The following is a 19462-nucleotide window of genomic DNA, read 5'->3' on the forward strand; positions in this document are numbered from 1 at the left end:
AGGCACGGCAAAACTAATAATAAATTAGAACAGTTACAAGAATATGTTGTAACAGGGGCGCCTGGGTGGCTCAGTCAGTTAAGCGTCTGACTTCGGCTCAGGTCATGATCTCACTGTTCCCGGTTTTGAGCCCTGCGTCTGGCTCTGTGCTGCCAGTTCAGAGCCTAGAACCTGTTTCAAATTCTGTGTCTCGCTCTCTGTCTCTGTCCCTCCCCCACTCATGCTCTGTCTCTCTCTCAAAAATAAGCTTAAAAAAATTAAAACAATATATATATACTGTAACAAAAGTTCTTTAATATGGTCTCCCTCTCTCTCATAATACTTTACTGTCCAGTACTCACCCTTCTTGTGACGTTGTGAGATAATAAAATGCCTACGTAATGAGACGCGGTTGAGGTGAACGTCGCAGGCATTGTGACGTCAGAAGGAGGATGACCTGCTTTCCCACAGTGCTTGGCGGCAGGGAGCCGAAACCGGAAAGTCGCTAATGAAGGAGAGCTCCGTTGTATGCGAAGCACTGAGCAATAGTGTCAGAAACAGAGGTGTGAGTAAATATGCGGAAAACAAAGAAAGGAAAGAAAGGACCAGCGGGGAGGGAGGGAGGATGGAAGGTGTATCTCTGATTCTGAAATCCAGTCTACCCAGTTTCGTTATATAAGTGTTTATAGCGCCTCCTCTTCTCACACCTATTTGTCAACCAGCAGTAGCCTGGCCATGAGACAACGTCTCATTGTCTTTGATGCTACAGCTCCAGAGAAGTGAGGAAAGGAAGCCGTGTGGGTGAGGCATGTCCACAGAATCAGATCCTATCCACCAGCCAACACAGCCCACAAATTCTCCTGAGGGCAAAGCTTCATGAATTGCTTTAGGTATACCCATAGAGGTCTTCGGGTAGTTCACAGAAGAATCCTCTCCGTGTCCCTGGCTTCATGCTCAGCTAAGAGCTAGACATTTCATCAGTGTTGCTATAAATGGAATTGAAAAGAGTTGTATGGAAGGAATTAAGTCATCAGAACCATAATATGTGTGTGGGTGTGTTCATCAATTACCGATGTCTTCGAATAGACACCCTGCAGAAAACCTAGCATGAGTTCCCAAATTCTTAAAAATTCTAAGGCCTCCTGCAGATACCTGACCTGTGCCAAGTTTTAAATATTCCAGCAGATGAGGAAGAATATGATGCTAAGGAGTCTCTTAGATGTTTTTCCAGCTCATACCTACTTCAAGGTACTTGATGCAGTTCTGTGATTAGAATTATCACTGTCATTCTAAAGAGAGTGTAATTCAAATGCAGAGGAAATCACATAACAATATATACCATATCCTCCAGGGCTCAGACATGAGGACCGGAATTGACCAGATCAGGAGGTTAAAGCAGAGCAGAGCTGTAGCAAAATCAAAACAAAACTGGTGCCATGATTTCCATGTTCTTCATACATGGAAGCTTTCTACTTTCTGCAAATTAGAACTTCCCACAGTTTCTCGCATGGCTAATATTTACCCCTTACTCCTCATGAATCCCTTGAAAGCAGATCGCTCTCTCTCTCCTTTGTCAATTACACTTTGTGTTCTTCCAAAAAAGGAAAAGATGAGCCCAGTTCTTTCTCCCTGCTTCCCCATTTCATTATGAAACTAAGCATATTCAGATATTTCACTGACTCCTTCAGATAATAATAATAGGGTAATGCTTATGGGTGAAAGCATTTAATACATTAATATATTTTCTCAAGGTTAACATTTTACTAAAATCTTTAATTTCCCAAAGCAAGGAGTGAAAAGAAAGGATGAAGTCTGTTTGCACTAAGAAAGAATACTGGTATTTACTTCTTAGGAAGCAAAGATGGCCACTATTTTCTTTTAAATAAAGAAAAGCAAATAGATTTCCTAAGATAGGGTTGGTGATCCAGAAATCATTTAGGATAATAATAATAATTTGTTTAGGGATTACTATATAAGGTATATACTACTATTAAGCCTTTTAACAAATGAAGAAATCATAGCTTGGAATGGTCAACACTTGCCCCCAAGGTCATAAACCTACCACGTGATGGAACTAAAGTGGAATCCAGGTAGTCAGACGCCCCCAGTGAAGGAATAAATTTCAAAGCAAAAAATAATAGTTTCTCACTGCAATGAAAATATATTTCCCTTAAACCTTGATGTAACTCATCTGTCCATAAATACAGGCAATCGTAATACACCTTAGGTAGATGTGGCCTGAAAACACAGCTCCTGGCTTCATTTGTATGCTGGAAAATTTAGTTGTCAATATTGATTAGTCAGAAGCTATTTCCTTCACAGGCCAAAACCATTTTAAATCTTCTGAAAGTGATAAACATCAAATTCTAAAGTGAAGTCCCTTATTTACATAGTGATTGTGCACATTGTTGCCATTTCTGGGACACTTTACGATTTTTTATTGACTAGCACATGGCAGACATTCATTAAATGCTGCATTAAGTGAAATGAATGAGTAAGTAAATGACATTCTGTCTTGGGCAAATGCTTAAGACCAAATCCGACTGGGTGCTCTGATCCTTGGCTACTAGAATTACCTTTTGTCACCTAACAAGTTACCCCAAAACTTAGTTTGTTAAAACAATAACAGTTTACTATTTCTCATGATTCTACACCATGCTCCACATGGTGTTGGCTGGGTCACTCATGCGGCCCCTTGCAGTGAGGAGCTGGGCTGGGGTGCCTCAGTGCTCTGCTTGCATTATTTCTGTCTCATCTAAGAATTCCACACCACACTCTGCCTCTCTGTGCAGCAGAGTTCCCTGAACTTCCATGCAGCAGCTGGGTTCCAGAAGAAAGCCTTCCAAGAAGACTGGGCCCAAAATGCAGACACTTACAAGGTACTCATATGGTTGAACACAGACTCAATGTGGGAGAGGACAGTAGAGAGCATGAATCCAATGGTGTGGTTCATTTAAACAAATGGTATACAAGTCTACCTCATAGGTCAACTTGTTTCCACTTCTTATCTCTTTGTTTCCTCTTTTTATCTCTTTGAGTACAAACTGGTCTGGAATAGTAGTAGAGTTTAATCATCAGGATCCTTTTAGTTAGAAGTAACAAAAATTCAACTCAGACAAACTAAAGTAAAAACCAAAATATATAGACTCATGTAATTATAAATTCAGGCATAGAGGGATCCAGGTGCTCAACTGTTGTGTTTGAGACTCTCTCCCCCTTCATCTCTTGGTTCTACTTGATTAGACAGTTACCTGTTTTGATTAGAGCCCTGGCCACAACCTCTTCTTGTTCTTTCTTTTGGGATGAGTTCCTCCATGTTGGCATTTTGTCTAGGTCTCTGTCTTCTGTGTGTTAGAGAAGTCTGCCAAATTTCCTGCTTCTGAGAGTAAAAATGGCTATATTATTAAGATGATGTGGGGAGGGTAGAAATAGGGGGACCCTAAGTCTCCTTGTCCCTCAAACACAGCAGAGTTGAGGCCAAAGTTCCCCCACCAGGACAACCTAGCAAGCCATAGATGTGTGATTGCAAACTGGGAGAGATACAATGGGCCTCCTAGGCACGGAGGGGAGGGATCCCCTTCTGCGAAGAAACAAAGGGAAGAGAAAGAGAAGCTGAGGAGGCATAGGACTGTATCTGGACAAGAGAAAAACCAGGACTGGGACACAGAAAGATCCAGTCTAAAACTGTGGGGCTTCCTCTGGATGGGGCCTGCCGCCCAGTTCACACACCTGGTGGGAAGGGGATCCAGCCCTTGGCTCGGTAAGGCGTTCAGAGGCTCAGTCTGCAGTGGGAGAAAGCAATGCCCTGCCTGGAGTGCTGTGAGAAGAAGGTATATAACCTCTTCTCAGAGGACAAAGACTGCCTGCGCCTACCAGCCAGAGGCTATATATCACTGAACAGAGAGTGGTTTGGGACACCCGGTCCACGGAGGAGAGTCCAGGGCGTCGCCATTTTTCTCCCAATCACCAACAAGATGGGGCCTCAGGAAATGGACAGCCACCGCAGGGGACGAAGACCATCTACACCAAACCACACCCCTCAGCACCTAGTAACTGCCTGTCTGTATCTATACGCTGAGGAATCAGACAGCCCCTCCTCCAGACCAGCACTGCCACCAGTTCCTAGGTGCCCTGTCGTTTTACATTTTTTATTTAATTCTTGGGCAATTCATATTATATATTTTTTTCCTCTTCCTTTTCTCCTTCTTATTTCCTCCCTCTTCTAGTCTAGTTACTCTGGTTGTTGGTTTAAGCAGACATATTTAATGTATTCTCTTATACCTGTTCTATATCTCTTTCTTTATCCCCCCCCCCCCGCCCCCTCTGGATTAAGCCATAGAGTTTCTCTGCCTGGTCAATTTTCTTTTCTTTTTCCCTGCCCCAGTCATATCTCTCTTTGTATGGGATAAGGCCTCTTCCATCAACAATGCCACCATCCCATTGTTTTGGTGTAGCTGGTGTTTTTAGTGTTTTTACTGTTTTGTTTGTTTTCTTTTCCAGGGCTACTTCAGTGAACAAATCTAAGCACACCTGGTGGAGGGTCCTAAACATCACTACAGGTAGGGAGATAAAGCAACCAGAGTCACAACAACAGAGAGCACGTAACACTCTAGTAAGCACCTCCTGAAGGGCCAGGCCCTGGACAGTGTATGACCCCTCTTTAACATAGTAGTGCCTACAGGTGCTGGACATGTCACAAGCTTTTAAAACACATAAGGGACAGAAAACTAGCCAAAAGTATGAAACAGAAGAATTCTCCTCAAAAGAAATTCGAGGAAGAAATTGACAGCTAAAGAATTGATCAAAACGAGAGGCTCCTGAAGGGCAACTTGAAACTGCCCTCAAGAGGCTGAACTTTTTTCCTCAAATTTATACTGGAATTAAATTAGACACCCCCAGTTCGCTTTCTCCAAGCCTACCCGCCTCGCCCCGCCTGTTTTCTGCTAAAAGTAGAGAAAAGAAAATAGAACGAACGGGCACCAACTAGCTCATTTTTTTTATCCCTCCAGAAAAGTTGCTTAAAAATGGATTAAAAAAAAAAGAATTGATCAAAACAGTTGTAAACAATTAATTGAACAAGAATTTAGAATTATAGTCATAAGATTCATTGCTGAGCTTGAAAAAAGCATAGAAGACAGCAGAGAGTCTATTGCTGCAGAGATCAAAAACTAGAAAATAGTCGTGATGAATTTTAAAATGCTGTAAATGTGTTTAAAAATAAACTAGAGGTGGTGACAGCGAGGACTGAAGAGGCAGAGAGAAGAATCGGTGTAATAGAAGATAAAATTATGGAAAAAGATGAAGCTGAGAAAAAGATACATTAAAAAAAAGTCTGGACCACGAGGGGAGAATTAGACTACTAAATGATTCAATGAAATAGAATGAACACATTTCTAGAAACATATAAACTACCAAAACTGAAACAGAAAGAAATAGAAAAATTGGGGGCGCCTGGGTGGCTCAGTCGGTTGAGCGTCCAACTTCAGTTCAGGTCATGATCTCATGGTTTGTGGGTTCAGGTCCCACGTCAGGCTCTGTGCTGACAGCTAGCTCAGAGCCTGGAGCCTGCTTCAGAGTCTATATCTCCCTCTCTCTCTGACCCTCCCCTGCTTGCACTGTCTCTCTCTGTCTCTCAAAAAGATAAATAAAAAATTAAAAAATTTAAAAAAAGAAATAGAAAAATTGAACAGACATATTGAACAGAACATAATCAGCAAAGAAATTGAATCAGTAATCAAAAATGCCAATAAACAAAAAAATGTCCAGGCCCAGATGTCTTCCTAGGAGATTTCTACCAAACATTTAAAGAAGAGTTAATATCTATTCTCAAACTATTTCAAAAAATAGAAATAGAAGAAAAAATTCTAAACTCTTCAATGAGGCCAGGATTACCTTGATTCTAAAACCAGACAAAGATCCAACAAAAAGGAGAATTACAGGTTAATATCCCTGTAGAATATGGATGCAAAAATTCTCAACAAGATACCAGCAAATTGAACAGTACATTAAAAGAATTAACCACCACCATCAAGTTGGGTTTATTCCTGGGCTGTAAGAGTGGTTCAATATTCACAAATCAATCAACGTGATACATTAATAAAAGGATAAAAACTATTTGATCCTCTTAATACATGCAGAAAAAGCATTTGACAAAATCCATTCTTGAGGCAAACCCTCAATGAAGTAAGAACAGAGGGAACATATCTCAACATCATAAAGACTGTATGCAAAAGACCCACAGGTAGTACACTCAGTGGGGAGAAACTGAGAGCTTTTCCTCTGTGGTCAGGAACAAGACAGATGTCCACTTGCACTTTGTTATTTAATATAGTATTGGAAATCCTAGCCTCAGCAATCAGACAATAAAAAGAAAAGGCATCCAAACTGGCAAGGAAGAAGTCAAAATTTCACTATTCACAAACATGATAATCTATGTAGAAAATCCAGAAGACTAGAAGTGATACCAAATTCAGTAAAGTTACAGGATACAAAATCAACATGCAGAAATCTCTTCCATTTCTATATGCCAATAATGAAGCAGCAGGAAGAGAAATCAAGGAATCAATCCCATTTGCAATTACACAAAACCATGAGATACCTAGGAATAAACCAAACCAAAGATGTAAAAGATCTTTACTCTGAAAACTACTTATGAAATGAATTGAAGATGACACAAAGAAATGGAAAAACATTCCATGCTCATGGATTGGAAGAAAAAATATTGTTAACATGTCTTACTACCTAAAGCAATCTACATATTTAATGCAATCCCTATCAAAGTACTATAAGCATTTCCCACAGAGCTAGAACAAATAATCCTAAACTTCATATGTAACTACACACACACACACACACACACACACACACACACAAATAACCAAAGCAATCCTGAAAAAGAAAAACAAAGTTGAATATAACACACTTTAAGCTATATTAAAAATCTGTAGTCATCAAGATAGTATGGTACTGGCACAAACACAGACACATGGATCAATGGAACAAAACAGAAAACAGAGAAATGAAACCATAACTGGATGATCGACTAATCTTTGACAAATCAGGGAAGAATATTCAGTGGAAAAACCAGTCTCTTCAACAAATGGTGTTGGGAAACTGGACAGCAACATGCAGGGGAATGAAAATGGACCACTTTTTACAATCACAAAAATAAATTCAAAATGGATGAAAGACCTAAATGTGAGACAGGAAATCATCAAAATCCTAGAGGAGAACACAGGCAGCAAACTCTTTGACACTGACCATAGCAATTTCTTACTAGACATGTCTCCTGAGGCAAGGGAAACAAAAGCAAACATGAACTATTAAGACTTCGTCAAGATAAAAACTTCTTCACAGTGAAGGAAACAATCAACAAAACTAAAAGGTAAGTTACAGAATGGGAGAAGATATTTGCAAATGACATATCAGAAAAAGGGTTAGTATCCAAAATCTGTAAAGAACTTATCAACATTTCAACATCCAAAAAACAAATCATTCAGTGAAGAAATGGGCAGAAGACATGAATAAACACTTTTCCAAAGAAGACATCCAGATGGCTAACCAGACATATCAAAAGATGCTCAAAATGACTTTTTATCAGGGAAATATAAATTAAAACCTCAATGAGAGGTGCCTGGGTGGCTCAGACACTTAAGCGCCTGACTTTGGCTCAGGTCATGATCTCACAGTTCATGAGTTCGAGCCCAGCATCGGGCTCCGTGCTGACAGCTCAGAGCCTGGAGCCTGATTCAGATTCTGTGTCTCCCTCTTCTCTCTGCCCCTCCCCCACTCATGTTCTGTCTCTCTCAAACATAAACTTAATAAAAATAAAAAATAAAAACCATGATGAGATACCACCTCACACCTGCCAGAATGGCTAAAATTAACAACACAGGAAACAACAGATGTTGGCAAGGATGCAGAGAAAGGGGAACCCTCTTCTAGAATGCAAACTGGGCACAGCTACTCTGGAAAACAGGATGGAGTTTTCTCAAAAAGTTAAAAATAGGACTACTCTGCAACCCGGCTGTTGCACTACTAGGTATTTACCCAAAGGATACAAAAACGCTGATTTGCAGGAACACATGCATCCCAATGTTTATAGTACCATTATCAACAATAGCCAAATTATGGAAAGAGCCCCAAAAGTCCATTGACTGATGAATGGATAAAGAAAATTTCGTATGCGTGCATATGTGTGTGTGTGTGTGTGTGTGTGTGTGTGTGTGTGTGTGATAGAATATTACCCAGCCATTAAAAAGAATGAAATTATGCCATTTGCAATGATGTGGATGGAGCTATAATCTATTTTGCTAAGCTAAACAAGTCAGCCAGAGAAAGACAAATACTATATGATTTCATGCATATGTGGTATTTAAGAAACAAAGATGAACATAGTAGAAAGAGTAAGAAAAAAAGAGAGGGGCTCCTGGGTGGCTCAGTTGGTTAATTGTGCAGCTTCGGCTCACGGTTCGTGGGTTCAAGCCCCGCATCAGGCTCAGTGCTGACAGCTAGCTCAGACCCTGGAGCTTCTCTTCAGATTCTGTATCTCCCTCTCTCTCTGACCCTCCTCTGCTCACGCTGTCTCTCTCTGTCTCTCAAAAATAAATTTTAAAAAAAAAGAGAAAGAAGCAAACCATAAGAGACAGTTTAGAGAACAAAGAGGGTTGATGGAGAAAGGTGGGTGGGGAGAGCTAAATGGGTGATGGCATTGAGGAGGACACTTGTGATGAGCACTGACTGGGTGTTGAATGTAAGTGATGAATCAATTCTATTTCTGAAACCAATATTACACTATATGCTAACTAACTAGAATTTAAATAAAAATGAAACAAAGAAAGAAAGAAAGACATTTACCATGTGATGAAAAAAAATCAACAATCCATATTTAAATGGTCTCACAGTCTTAGGAGAGAGCCCTCTATTGTTTTTGATTTCTCAAAAGGAACAATTTCCAATGAGCCAGTGGAAAGGACATTTTTAGTCTGCTTTTTACTATAAGTATAGCAGTACCAGTTGCTATTGCTGTATACCAAATTTTTGTACAACTTAAGTGGTTTAAAGTGACATAAACATAAAATATAGTAATTTTATGATCTCATGGTCAAGTCAGTTTATGATCTCATGGTCTCTCTGGGTCAGAAACTTGATACTGGTTCTGTGGAGCAGTTCTGGCTTAAGACTTCTCACATGGTTATAGTTATACAGTGACTGGAGCTAGAAGGGAGGTAGGGGAGTGGGGTCAGAAGGAATAGATGGGAGTTGGCCAGGCATCTCTAAGTACAGTTTCAGAGCTTCTCCATGTGGTCTCTCCACGTGGGATAATCTGAGCTTCCTCATAGCATGATGGCCTGGTGGCCTGCTTACATGGCAGCACAGGCCTCCAGAACACATATTCCAACCAGCAAAGGAAAAGATGCATCATCTTCTGTGACCTAGACCCAGAAGTCATGCTACATCACTTCTGCATTCTACAGCTTGTGAGACATAGATTCAAGAGAAGAGAACTTAAACTCCACCTTTTGATGGTGGGGCAAGTATTTATAAGGACACGTGGACTCGGGGTACCTGGTTGGGTCTATTGATTAAGTGTCTAACTCTTAGCTCAGGTCATGATCTCATGGTTCGTGGATTCAAGCCCCGCATTTCTGGTTTCACTTCAACATGTAGAGAGCTTCGAAGTCAAATCTCTCATCCTTACAACCTAAAAAAGTAAAACAAAGAAAAACAACTTTTCCCAGGCCCATCAGGGAACTGACATCGCAGGGCAGACTGCCAATCCCAAATCAGGGGAGACAGAGAAACCCAGAGTCACAGACAAGATCCCCTTCCCTGGATGAGGAGCCGCTGGCACGAGCAGCTGGTAGGGAACGACCGTTGTGACAAATCGCTGAGGCTGACAGTGGAGCAGCCTGAGACTGAGAAACTCCTGGGGACCACACTGTTGCGGGGAGGGGGGTTCCCCCACTTCAGTTCATTTTACCTTCAAGAAAACTACAAAGTTCTCATGATAAGGATCAGAGAAAGATTGGGTGGATTTGGCAGAGGAAGGAGAATAATTGTGAAAAAGGTCCAAAGTGCTCTCTATAACGCAGGTCTACTTCCCAGGGGAGGAAGATCCCCACCTTGGGGGAAAGGATACTCCTCCTACAGCACCTCATCTACCTTTGCAGTCTTGCTTCAGGAGGGAAAAAAAGCTCGTTCACCCCATCAACACTTAAGAAGGTCACAGCCCTAAGACACACGCCTGCTAAAAGACTGAGGTTTCATCTTAAAATTGTACAATGCTTCCCCTCCCCCACACTATCCCAGCACCTCAGCAGGCCTCCACTATCACAGCAGGTTACAGATGAAGGAACCTATGATTTGCAGACTCTAAGTAAGAGTTCTAGGGTATCCCAAAAACTACAGGAGAGAGAAAACAAGGAACCTGAAGCCTCTGGCACCTACAGCCACGGCAAACATGAAGTGCACCCCATCTCCTAGCGAGGTTAACATAAATATTCCCAAATCCTATTGAACTCACTTCCTAAATTACCCAATACAACATGACCAGCTTTCAACAAAATCTTACAACCAAAGGCAAAAACAAAGGCAAGAAAAAAACACACTCCAAAGAGAGCAAGCATTAGAACCAGATTCAGATATGACACAGCTGTTGGAATTATCAGACAAGTAATTTAAAATATCCATGATTTAATATGTTAAGGATTATGAAGAGTAGACAACATGCAAGAACAGCTGGATAATATAAGCAGAGAGATGAAAATTCAGAAAAAAAAGAATCAAAAGAAAATTGTAGAAATCAAAAACACTGGCACAGAAATGAAGATTGCTTTGAGTGGGCTCATCAGTAGACTTGACATGGCTAAGAAAAAACTCAGTGAGCCTGAAGATAGGTCAACAGAAACGTCCCAAGGAAAGAAAAAGGACAAAACATCTAAGAGCTGAGGGACAATTTTATTTTCAAAAGGCCTAATGTACTTAATTTGAATAACAGGAAAGAAGAGAGAAAAGGAGGAAGAAAGGACATCATCATAAGGTCATTTTTAAATTAATGTAAATACAGATGTTTACACATTGAAATACTTGTAAATATATGTATATACACAGTCAAATATACACATATATATTTGCTTGCTCTATTAGCTGAGAGGGCATGGAAGCAAAAACACCCCAGTAGCAATTAGCACACTTAGTGCTCAGAACTTGGTTTCCAATATCATTCTCTACTAAAAGGGCTGGTTAGGATTCTTTGGAGAAATGGCTAATTCTATACCCAGAGTACACGTACTATGCCTAACCAGCAGCTCTGTATGACCTGCAAGCTTTAGAAATGCAGAATCTCAGTCCCTACTGGGGGACGTACCAAGTAAGAATATACATTTTAAAAAGATCTATGGAAGTCAGGCAGAGAAGGACAGATACCATATGTTTGCACTCATAGGTCTAACAGGAAAACAGGAGAAACCTAATGGAGGACCAGGGGGAGCGGAGGAGGGAGAAAGAGTTGGGGAGAGAGAGGGATGCAAAACTTGAGAGACTATTGAATACTGCAAACGAACTGAGGGTTGAAGGGAAAGGAGGAGGGGGGAAAAGAGGTGGTGGTCATGGAGGAGGGCACTTGTGGGGAAGAGCACTGGGTGTTATATGGAAACCAATTTGACAATAAACTACTTTAAAAAAAAAAGAAAAAAGAAGATCTATGGGTGATCTATATGCATGTTAAACTTTAAAAGGCACTAACTTAGGAGCACCTGGGTGGCTCAGTCAGTTAAGCTAAGCATCTGACTCTTCTGCTAAGGTCTTGATCTCAGGATTGTGAGCCCGCAATCTGGGCATGGAGCCTACTTGAATGAATGAATGGATGGATGCGTGCATGCATGCATGCATGAATGAATGAATGATAATAAAAGGCCCTAGCTTAGCAGCTAGCAAATATAAAAAGCCTATCCTCACCTCCCCCCAGCAAAATTCTTCTATTGGTAAATCTCAAGAATTTAGTTTTTCTGATAGACACATTTGCTACAAAAGTTGATGAACTCACCAAGGATCCTAACTGTAAAAATATTTCTAAACAGGACCAACTACAGGCTAGATCTCTGGATAAAGAAAATTTTCATCTTTAAGTTCTGTACTAGTTAACCATCCTTCTAACAACTTAGAGAGTTGGGATGGGGAGTGCCTTTTTAACAAGCTAAATGTGTATTAATCAGTTCAAGGTATTGATATCCATGAGCTGACTCCAAAAGGAAAAAAAAAAAGGCGTTTCCTTCTGCCCAGGTGAAGGTGGGTTCACCTCTAGCTACCGAGTGGAAAATCAGGCAGAGTAATTACAGGTGGAATGAGGACTGTAAGCTCCAGATTACTCTTAGGAAACATTTCTGAGACTAAATGCACTTTTTAATTAGCTCTTCCAATAGCATCATGCTAATTGGCTAATTTGGAAATGATATGAGACCCTGTGTGCTTTAAAGAAAATCTGTTTGTTGATATATTTATTTGCACCTGAGACTGTCTTATTGCTGGCAAGACAGATACTATTAAAACAGAATCACCTGCTTATTTTAACCAGATTTTTTTCAACGAACACACATGAATTGGATTATCCCTAGGGTTTCAGGAGGAAGTATTAGCATTTTGAGTGATGGGAAATTGCCACTTAGCTGGAAAATAAATGAGCTTTAAATAGATCCCATTATTTTTTACAAGGTTATTATTGTAAATGTTTCATAATAGAAGAAATGCCCTTCAAGTCTATCCTCATTGGTGGTTTATGGTCGGGGTGTTAACCTCTAAGTTGCCCAGCTCTTCACGTCCAGCCACAATGAGTTTTCACATTTGACTACATAAAATAAAATTACCTTTTATTGGTCCACATAATATTTCCAACAAGTTTCTCTATTTGTTAGATCTGTTGTGAAGAAAATGTATTAAGTTTACTTGCCTGGGCTAGGGAACTGGCTTCTTAAAGTTTTCATGGGTTAAATATATTTTACTTTTCACAAGACTGTCCTGAACATGATAGAAACATGGATTTAGGTGAGAACATGGTGATATATTTGGATATTTATTTTTATCTCACTTGAATATTTCACACTGCTTTGTGTCACTAAGAGATGACACTTTATAATCCAAACAAGATTCCACTCTGGCTTACTATTTAAAATGTTCCTTTCCAGCCTAATTACTGCCACTAAATAATAAAAGAAGAAACTTCATGGATCATCCTGGATTTCGGAAAGTACCCTGGTAAACAGTCTCCTCCCTCTGGTTTAACAGTCCGAAGTATTTACTCAGTATTCTTGAGCCTCTGCAGCTATTCCGCACTGTGGGCTAAGGCTCCTCGATAAGTTTGGAAATGCTGGGGTGCCCCCTACCGTTGCAAATGGGGAAGCATGTTTCTTTGCATCTCCATTCAGAGAACAGGATTCTTCTGAAAATGATGTTAAACCAAAGTTCAGAAACAGGATGGTTAGTCATGTGGTAAGTGGGTAGAAGGATGGATGCATGGATGGTTGGATGGATGGATGGGTGGATGGATGGATGGATGGATGGATGGATGGATGGATGGAAGGAAAATAGGGATATATAGGAAGCCCACCTGAGGATAAATTTTAAATTTAGCTACTTAAATGTTTACCTGGTCTAGAGGTCTATTTATGGCAGAGGGGGAGAGGAGGGGGATTTGAATATTACATGACCAAAACTATTTGCATGTGTACTTTTCTAAAATAGCAGCGTGTAGCTTTCATCATGATTTCAAAGGGGTATGAAGCCAGGGCCATTCTCGACCTGTTACCTTCCCCTGCCATCTTTCTTGGTGGTATCAATATCCAGGTAGGTGATCCTGCTACTTAACAGCAGACTCCTCACTCTTTGCGCTCTTCTCCTTCAGTGATGCTACTCCCCACCTGTTTCAGTCACTCAGTCCCATTATCACATCCTTGAGAGCTTGTTTGGAGGTTCTAGCAGGGGAGCGCAGCTACTCGTATGCCCTTGACCGAACGGTCCAGCTCTATCGGGGATGGTCGTCCTCTTCAAGCGCGCAGCTTCGGGAGGGACGTATATGGAGCGGTGAGGGAGGAAGGGGACACCCGCCTAGCCAGCCAGATCAGCCGAATCAACCCTGGCGATCAATGGGGTGACAGATGTCGCAGCCAGATCGCCCTCACATCCCCATTATCACATCCTAAACATCGGCACTACCAACAACTCTACCACCTACAGAATTACACTTTGCAAGCATTCCACTTGTGATCACCAACTCCTATGTTATATATAACCTTTCCTCACAAATATATACAGATATGTATGTTTATATAACTTCTGACTGGCTGGGATAGCCCAATCCTTTAATCCTGCCGTTTTTCACTATGGCTCACTTCTGAACTTCCTCTTTACTCGTCTTAGTTTCCTTGTTCTATCACTGGAATCACCTCCTTGCATGCCCTCAACTCCTTTGTCCCTTCCTCCCACCACCTTATCCACCAGGTGAATTCCACCCATAAATTCAGATCTCCATTTATTCCAAATCTGAGGTCCAGCAGTTGCATATGAAGAAACTAACTTAAAAAAAAAAAAAAAAAAAAAAACAGAAAATCAGGTGATTGGTCTCACTTTAAATTTATGATCACCAAATTCAGGAAAGCTGGCAATTTTGCTATATTATTGATAAATTGGATTTCACCAAAATTTTAAGCTTATGTTCTTTGAAAGACACTGTTAAGAAAATTTAAAAAAGCAGGGCATCTGGGTGGCTCAGTCAGTTGAGCAACCAACTTCAGCTCAGGCCATATTCTCACAATCTGTGAGTTCTAACCCTAAGTCGGGCTCTGTGCTGACAACTCAGAGCCTGGAGCCTGCTTTGGATTTTGTGTCTCCATCTTCCTCTGCCCCTTCCCTACTCACTCTCTCTCTCAAAAATAATTTAACATTTTTTTTAATTTTAAAGAAAATAAAAAGGCAAGCTAAATACAGGAGAAAATATCTACAAAACATGTATCTGGTAAAGGATTTGTGTCTAGAATATATAAAGAACTCTCAAAACTCAATAATAAGAAAACAAGTCATTTAAAAAAAGCAGTGAAGCACATATGTAACTCATTTGATTAAGTGGTTAAGTGTCTGACTCAATTTCTAATCAGGTAATGATTTCATGGTTTATGAAATCAAGCCCCATATCAGGCTCCAAGCTGATGGTATAGAACCTGCTTGGGATTCTCTCCCTCTCTCTCTGCCCTTACCCTGCTCATGCTTTCTCTCTCTCCTTCTCTCTCTTTCTCTCTCAAAATAAATAAACTTAAAAAAAAAAAAGAAAACCTAGGCAGCATGTTATAATGTATAACAAAGAAGATATATGTATGGCCAATGAGCCAATGCATGATACTCAACATCATTAGTCACTACAGAAATGTAAATTAAAACTACAATGCACTATTATTGCAGACCTATTAGATGAAAATAATTTTTTAAACACAGTACCAGGATGAACTAGAACTCTCAAAAATTGCCGGTGAAAATGCAAAATGATAGAGCCATTTTGAAGAACAGATTTTCAGTTTCTTACCCAGTTAAGCATATATTTACATATAACCCCGCAATCTCACCCATAGTTATTCTCCCAAGAGAGAAGAAAACTTACGTTTACACCATACCTAGTCACAAGTGCTCATAGCAGCTCTATTCAGAATTGCCAAAGACTGGAATCAACTCAAAGGTCTTTAACTGGTAAACAGATAAACAAATTGTGGTGTATCCGTACAGTGGAAGATGACTCAGCAATAAAAAGAGAGAGAACTCCTGGTCCATGCAATGATGTGTTCATGCTAAGCGAAGGCAGCCAGTCTCAAAAAGCTCCCTGCATATTCCATGATTCCGTTGATTTGACATTTTGAAAAAGGCTAAAACTACAAGACAAAAAAAAAAAAAATGAGTAGTTGTGAGGGGCCAGAATGTAGAAGAGGAGATGTTTACTGCAAAAGGGCACCAGCGAATTTTGTGAAGTCACTGAACAGTTCTAGGTTGTGTTTGTGACAGTGGATCTCATTGCATGTAAATGATATCTCAATAAACCTATTTAAAAATTGATACAATGGCACCTGGGTAGTTCAGTCGGTTAAGTGTCTGACTTCGGCTCTGGTCATCATCCTGTAGTTCTGAGTTCAAGCTCCCACGTGGGGCTCTCTGCTGTCAGTGTGGAGCCTGCTTTAGATCCTCTGTCTCTCTCTCTCTGTCTCTGTCTCTCTTTCTCTCTCTCTCTCTCTCCCAAATAAATGAACTTCAAAAAAAAGAAATAGTTTTAAAAAATAAAAAATAAAATAAAAAAATAAAATGGTTGCAATGTATTACAACATCAAGATAGTGTAAATGGTAAGAATTCATTCTTTTTCTTTTTTTTTTTTTTGCATTATCTTCATTCTTTTTCATGGCTGAGTAAATATTCTTTTGTATACCACGTCTTCTTTATCCATTCATCAGTGGGCTCTTTTCATAATATGGCTATTGTGGACAGTGCTGCTATAAATGGCCATAGGAATATATTAAAAGTAATGTTCATCATGCGTTGTTGGAACCTCAGCTTTTGTCCTCTAAATTCTGCTCCTTGTGTGTGCTTCTTTTCCTCAGATGCTAACATGGATTGAAAGCTTGCTAAGCTTTCTGTCACAATAACACCTCAAGAGAAAAATAACAAAAAATTGAAGGCAAAAGTTTGTCAACCTAGTATCACTAAACTTTGAATTTCATTCAAGCAACTAAAATGCATAGACTTCTTAGCATTTGTCTACAATGCTTTCATTACAAATGTCTACATCATTCTGAACTAGGCCTTGGGTGAGACAAAAGGATAACTCTAAGTGCTCATCAAGCTCTTTGGTGTTTTACAGAAAACAATAAAATTAACCTTAAAATCCCAAATCAAATTTATTAGCAACACACACAGGCATATGAGTCCTACTACAGCAACTGCTGAAAATGGAACATATCTAAAACCAGAATGGGCTGGGCATTTTAATGAACACAGATTTAACAATTCTTTTGTTTAAATGAATGAACTCCAAAACTATCACATGGTTGTTTTACACTTGATCCGGTCTGCATGCTGTAGCTCATCCAGAACATTCCTGATGGTCTCAATGGAAACTTCTCCTCTGTGATGCTTTTTTGAGGCAAGATTCCATACATTTTCAAATTCTTCATCAGAAAGCTTGACACCAATGTTACATAATATCTCTGCAATCTAGAAAAAAATGACAGACTGAGATTTGTGTTTTTAAATTTGCATTTTAAAAATACCTTCAGAGCACCTGCATGGCTCAGTCAGTTTAGTGTCCAACTCTTGATTTCGGCTCAGGTTATGATCTCAGCTCATGTCATGATCTAATGGTTAATGAGTTTGAGCCCTGTGTTGGGCTCTGCACTGACAGCACGAAGCCTGCTTAGGATTCTCTCTCCCCTCTCTCTCTGCCCCTCCCCCACTGTCTCTCTCTCTCTAAATAAATAAATAAACATTTTTTAAAAATACATCTTGGGGCACCCAGATGGCTCAGTCAGTTAAGCATCTGACTTCAGCTCCGGTCATGATCTCATAGTTTGTGAGTTCAAGCCCCACATAGGGCTCTGTGCTGACAGCTCAGAGCCTGGAGCCTGCTTCAGATTCTGTGTCTCCTTCTCTCTCTGCCCCTCCTCTGCTCACCCTCTGTTTCCCTCTCTCAAAAATGAATAAACTTTACAAAAAAATTTTAAAAGACCTAAGACTATGGGTATTTATACCCCCCCCCAAAAAAAAGGTGTGTGCCCACACGTGTGTGTGTGTATGAGTATGCCTATTACATATAATAATGAGCAGATATCAAAATTCCAGTACTTTCAGTTCAGGAATCATTTTGTTAATGCAAATATGACAGTGGGGCGCCTGGATAGCTCAGTCAGTTAAGCGTCCGACTCTTGATTTCTGCTCAGGCCATGATCTCATGGCTGGGGAGTTGGAGCCCCATGGTGGGCTCTGTGCTGACAGTGTGGAGCCTGCTTGGGATTTTCTCTCCCTTTCTCTCTGCCCTCCGCTGCTCACACTCTAACTCTCTCTCAAAATAAATAAATAAACATTATTACAAATAAGAGGGTATTCACCTATAGTCACCCATATATAATATCACTTTCAAATATTTAAGTGTTTCTGGTTATTTTAAAGGGAAGAAGCCAAATTCAAACATAAAGAATAAAAAGTTAAAGATAGAAGACACATTGGATTTATGTTCCATCTCATTTACTTCTTGTGACAAGGATTTTGTGTATGTCATGCAAACCCCTTGAAAATTAGTTTCCCTTCTCTAAAATAGGATCACTTATAAAATGCCCCTAACTGGCCTGTTATAAACTTTATAGTTGTAGATGTGCAAATGCCAGAGAGACACAGCATGCATGAATCACTGAGTAAACTAAAATCCGAACATAATAGAAAACCAGCAAACTTTGGTTTTATTAGCAATCTCTCTGCAATGATAATTATTAAGGGAAAACATGCTTCTTATGTCCCATGGAAAATATAAGAAAGGAAAGATAAGAACTAGCAGTGGAAAGAAACGTTACAATGAGTAGGGGAAATAAAAGATTTGGAAAAAAATTAAAATATAAAAAACGGTAAATATTTACTATGAAGCACACAGAAAAAGCAAAGAGGGAAATGGAAAGAAAGGTTAGATAGTGAATAGGAAAGCCAGAGAAATAGAAGAGTTGCAGAATACATCTATTACGTGGAATCTTAACAAGTGAAAGGTCCTGGAGAAATGATGTGCCCTCGTGGGAAATTAACCGAACGATCAGATACACTTGAAATTCAGAAGAGCTGCCGGCAGCCATTGTACAGCACAGACACCTCAGGGCCCCTGTGCAGAGCGGCGGTTCCCCGCCCTGGCTGCGGGATAGACACGGGGTGTCCCCACGGAGTGAACTGCTGAAGGGGCCCCCTCCTCCACCTCTCTTCCCCGCTCCTCCACTTCCATTCCCCCTCCTCAGGAGGCATCCCTCCGCAGCAACCCGTTCCATCGTACTACAAGGACTAGCTGATCTTTCTAGAAACCCATCCATTCTCAAGTTAGCATTATCACCCCAACCACTCATTTGGGTTCTTTCTTTCTTTTTCCAAATGGGTGAAACAAAGGATGACTTCCTAGTTTAAAAAAATTTTTAGTCATCATGCAACAAATGGGAGATTTTTGTTTTTTTCGGCACCCCTGAACTTCTATGTCACAGGGCCTGTGGAGTAATTAAGAGAAGTGAAAACACAGTCTGGGGCTCACCCTTCTCTGATCCTCCAGGGGTGGTCCCAAAAGCCAGCCAGAAGGCCTTGCCTCTGAGTTTCTCCCTTCCTCTGTCCCTGCCTCAGTGGGGATGAATTGTTGGAAAGAATCTGTTATAAGTAGGGTAGGGGTTAGTACATTTTCAAGCCATCAACCCTTTATCCTAAGTCCCAGAAGGCATCATA

The 19462-nt window shown here is 40.3% G+C and overlaps 1 protein-coding gene and 1 long non-coding RNA gene across 2 annotated transcripts in view; one reads left to right on the plus strand and one right to left on the minus strand.

Moving 5' to 3' along the window:
• The first annotated feature begins 426 nt into the window (after window positions 1-426).
• On the plus strand, window positions 427-13413 carry LOC115292324. The gene is made up of 3 exons (XR_003908932.1): window positions 427-544; window positions 4480-4538; window positions 13161-13413. It is a non-coding gene; the product is annotated as an uncharacterized LOC115292324 (long non-coding RNA).
• A 3470-nt stretch (window positions 13414-16883) lies between these two features.
• The window catches only part of EFHB (EF-hand domain family member B), a 48487-nt gene continuing 45908 nt past the window's right edge, over window positions 16884-19462 (minus strand). Inside the window, exon 13 of the mRNA XM_029940346.1 lies at window positions 16884-17218. Within this exon, the coding sequence (XP_029796206.1) occupies window positions 17045-17218 (174 nt within the window). The 3' untranslated portion in view covers window positions 16884-17044. The remainder of the gene's footprint in view (window positions 17219-19462) is intronic.

The sequence above is a fragment of the Suricata suricatta genome, chromosome 5 (genome assembly GCF_006229205.1).
Source record: "Suricata suricatta isolate VVHF042 chromosome 5, meerkat_22Aug2017_6uvM2_HiC, whole genome shotgun sequence".
NCBI lineage: Eukaryota > Metazoa > Chordata > Mammalia > Carnivora > Herpestidae > Suricata > Suricata suricatta.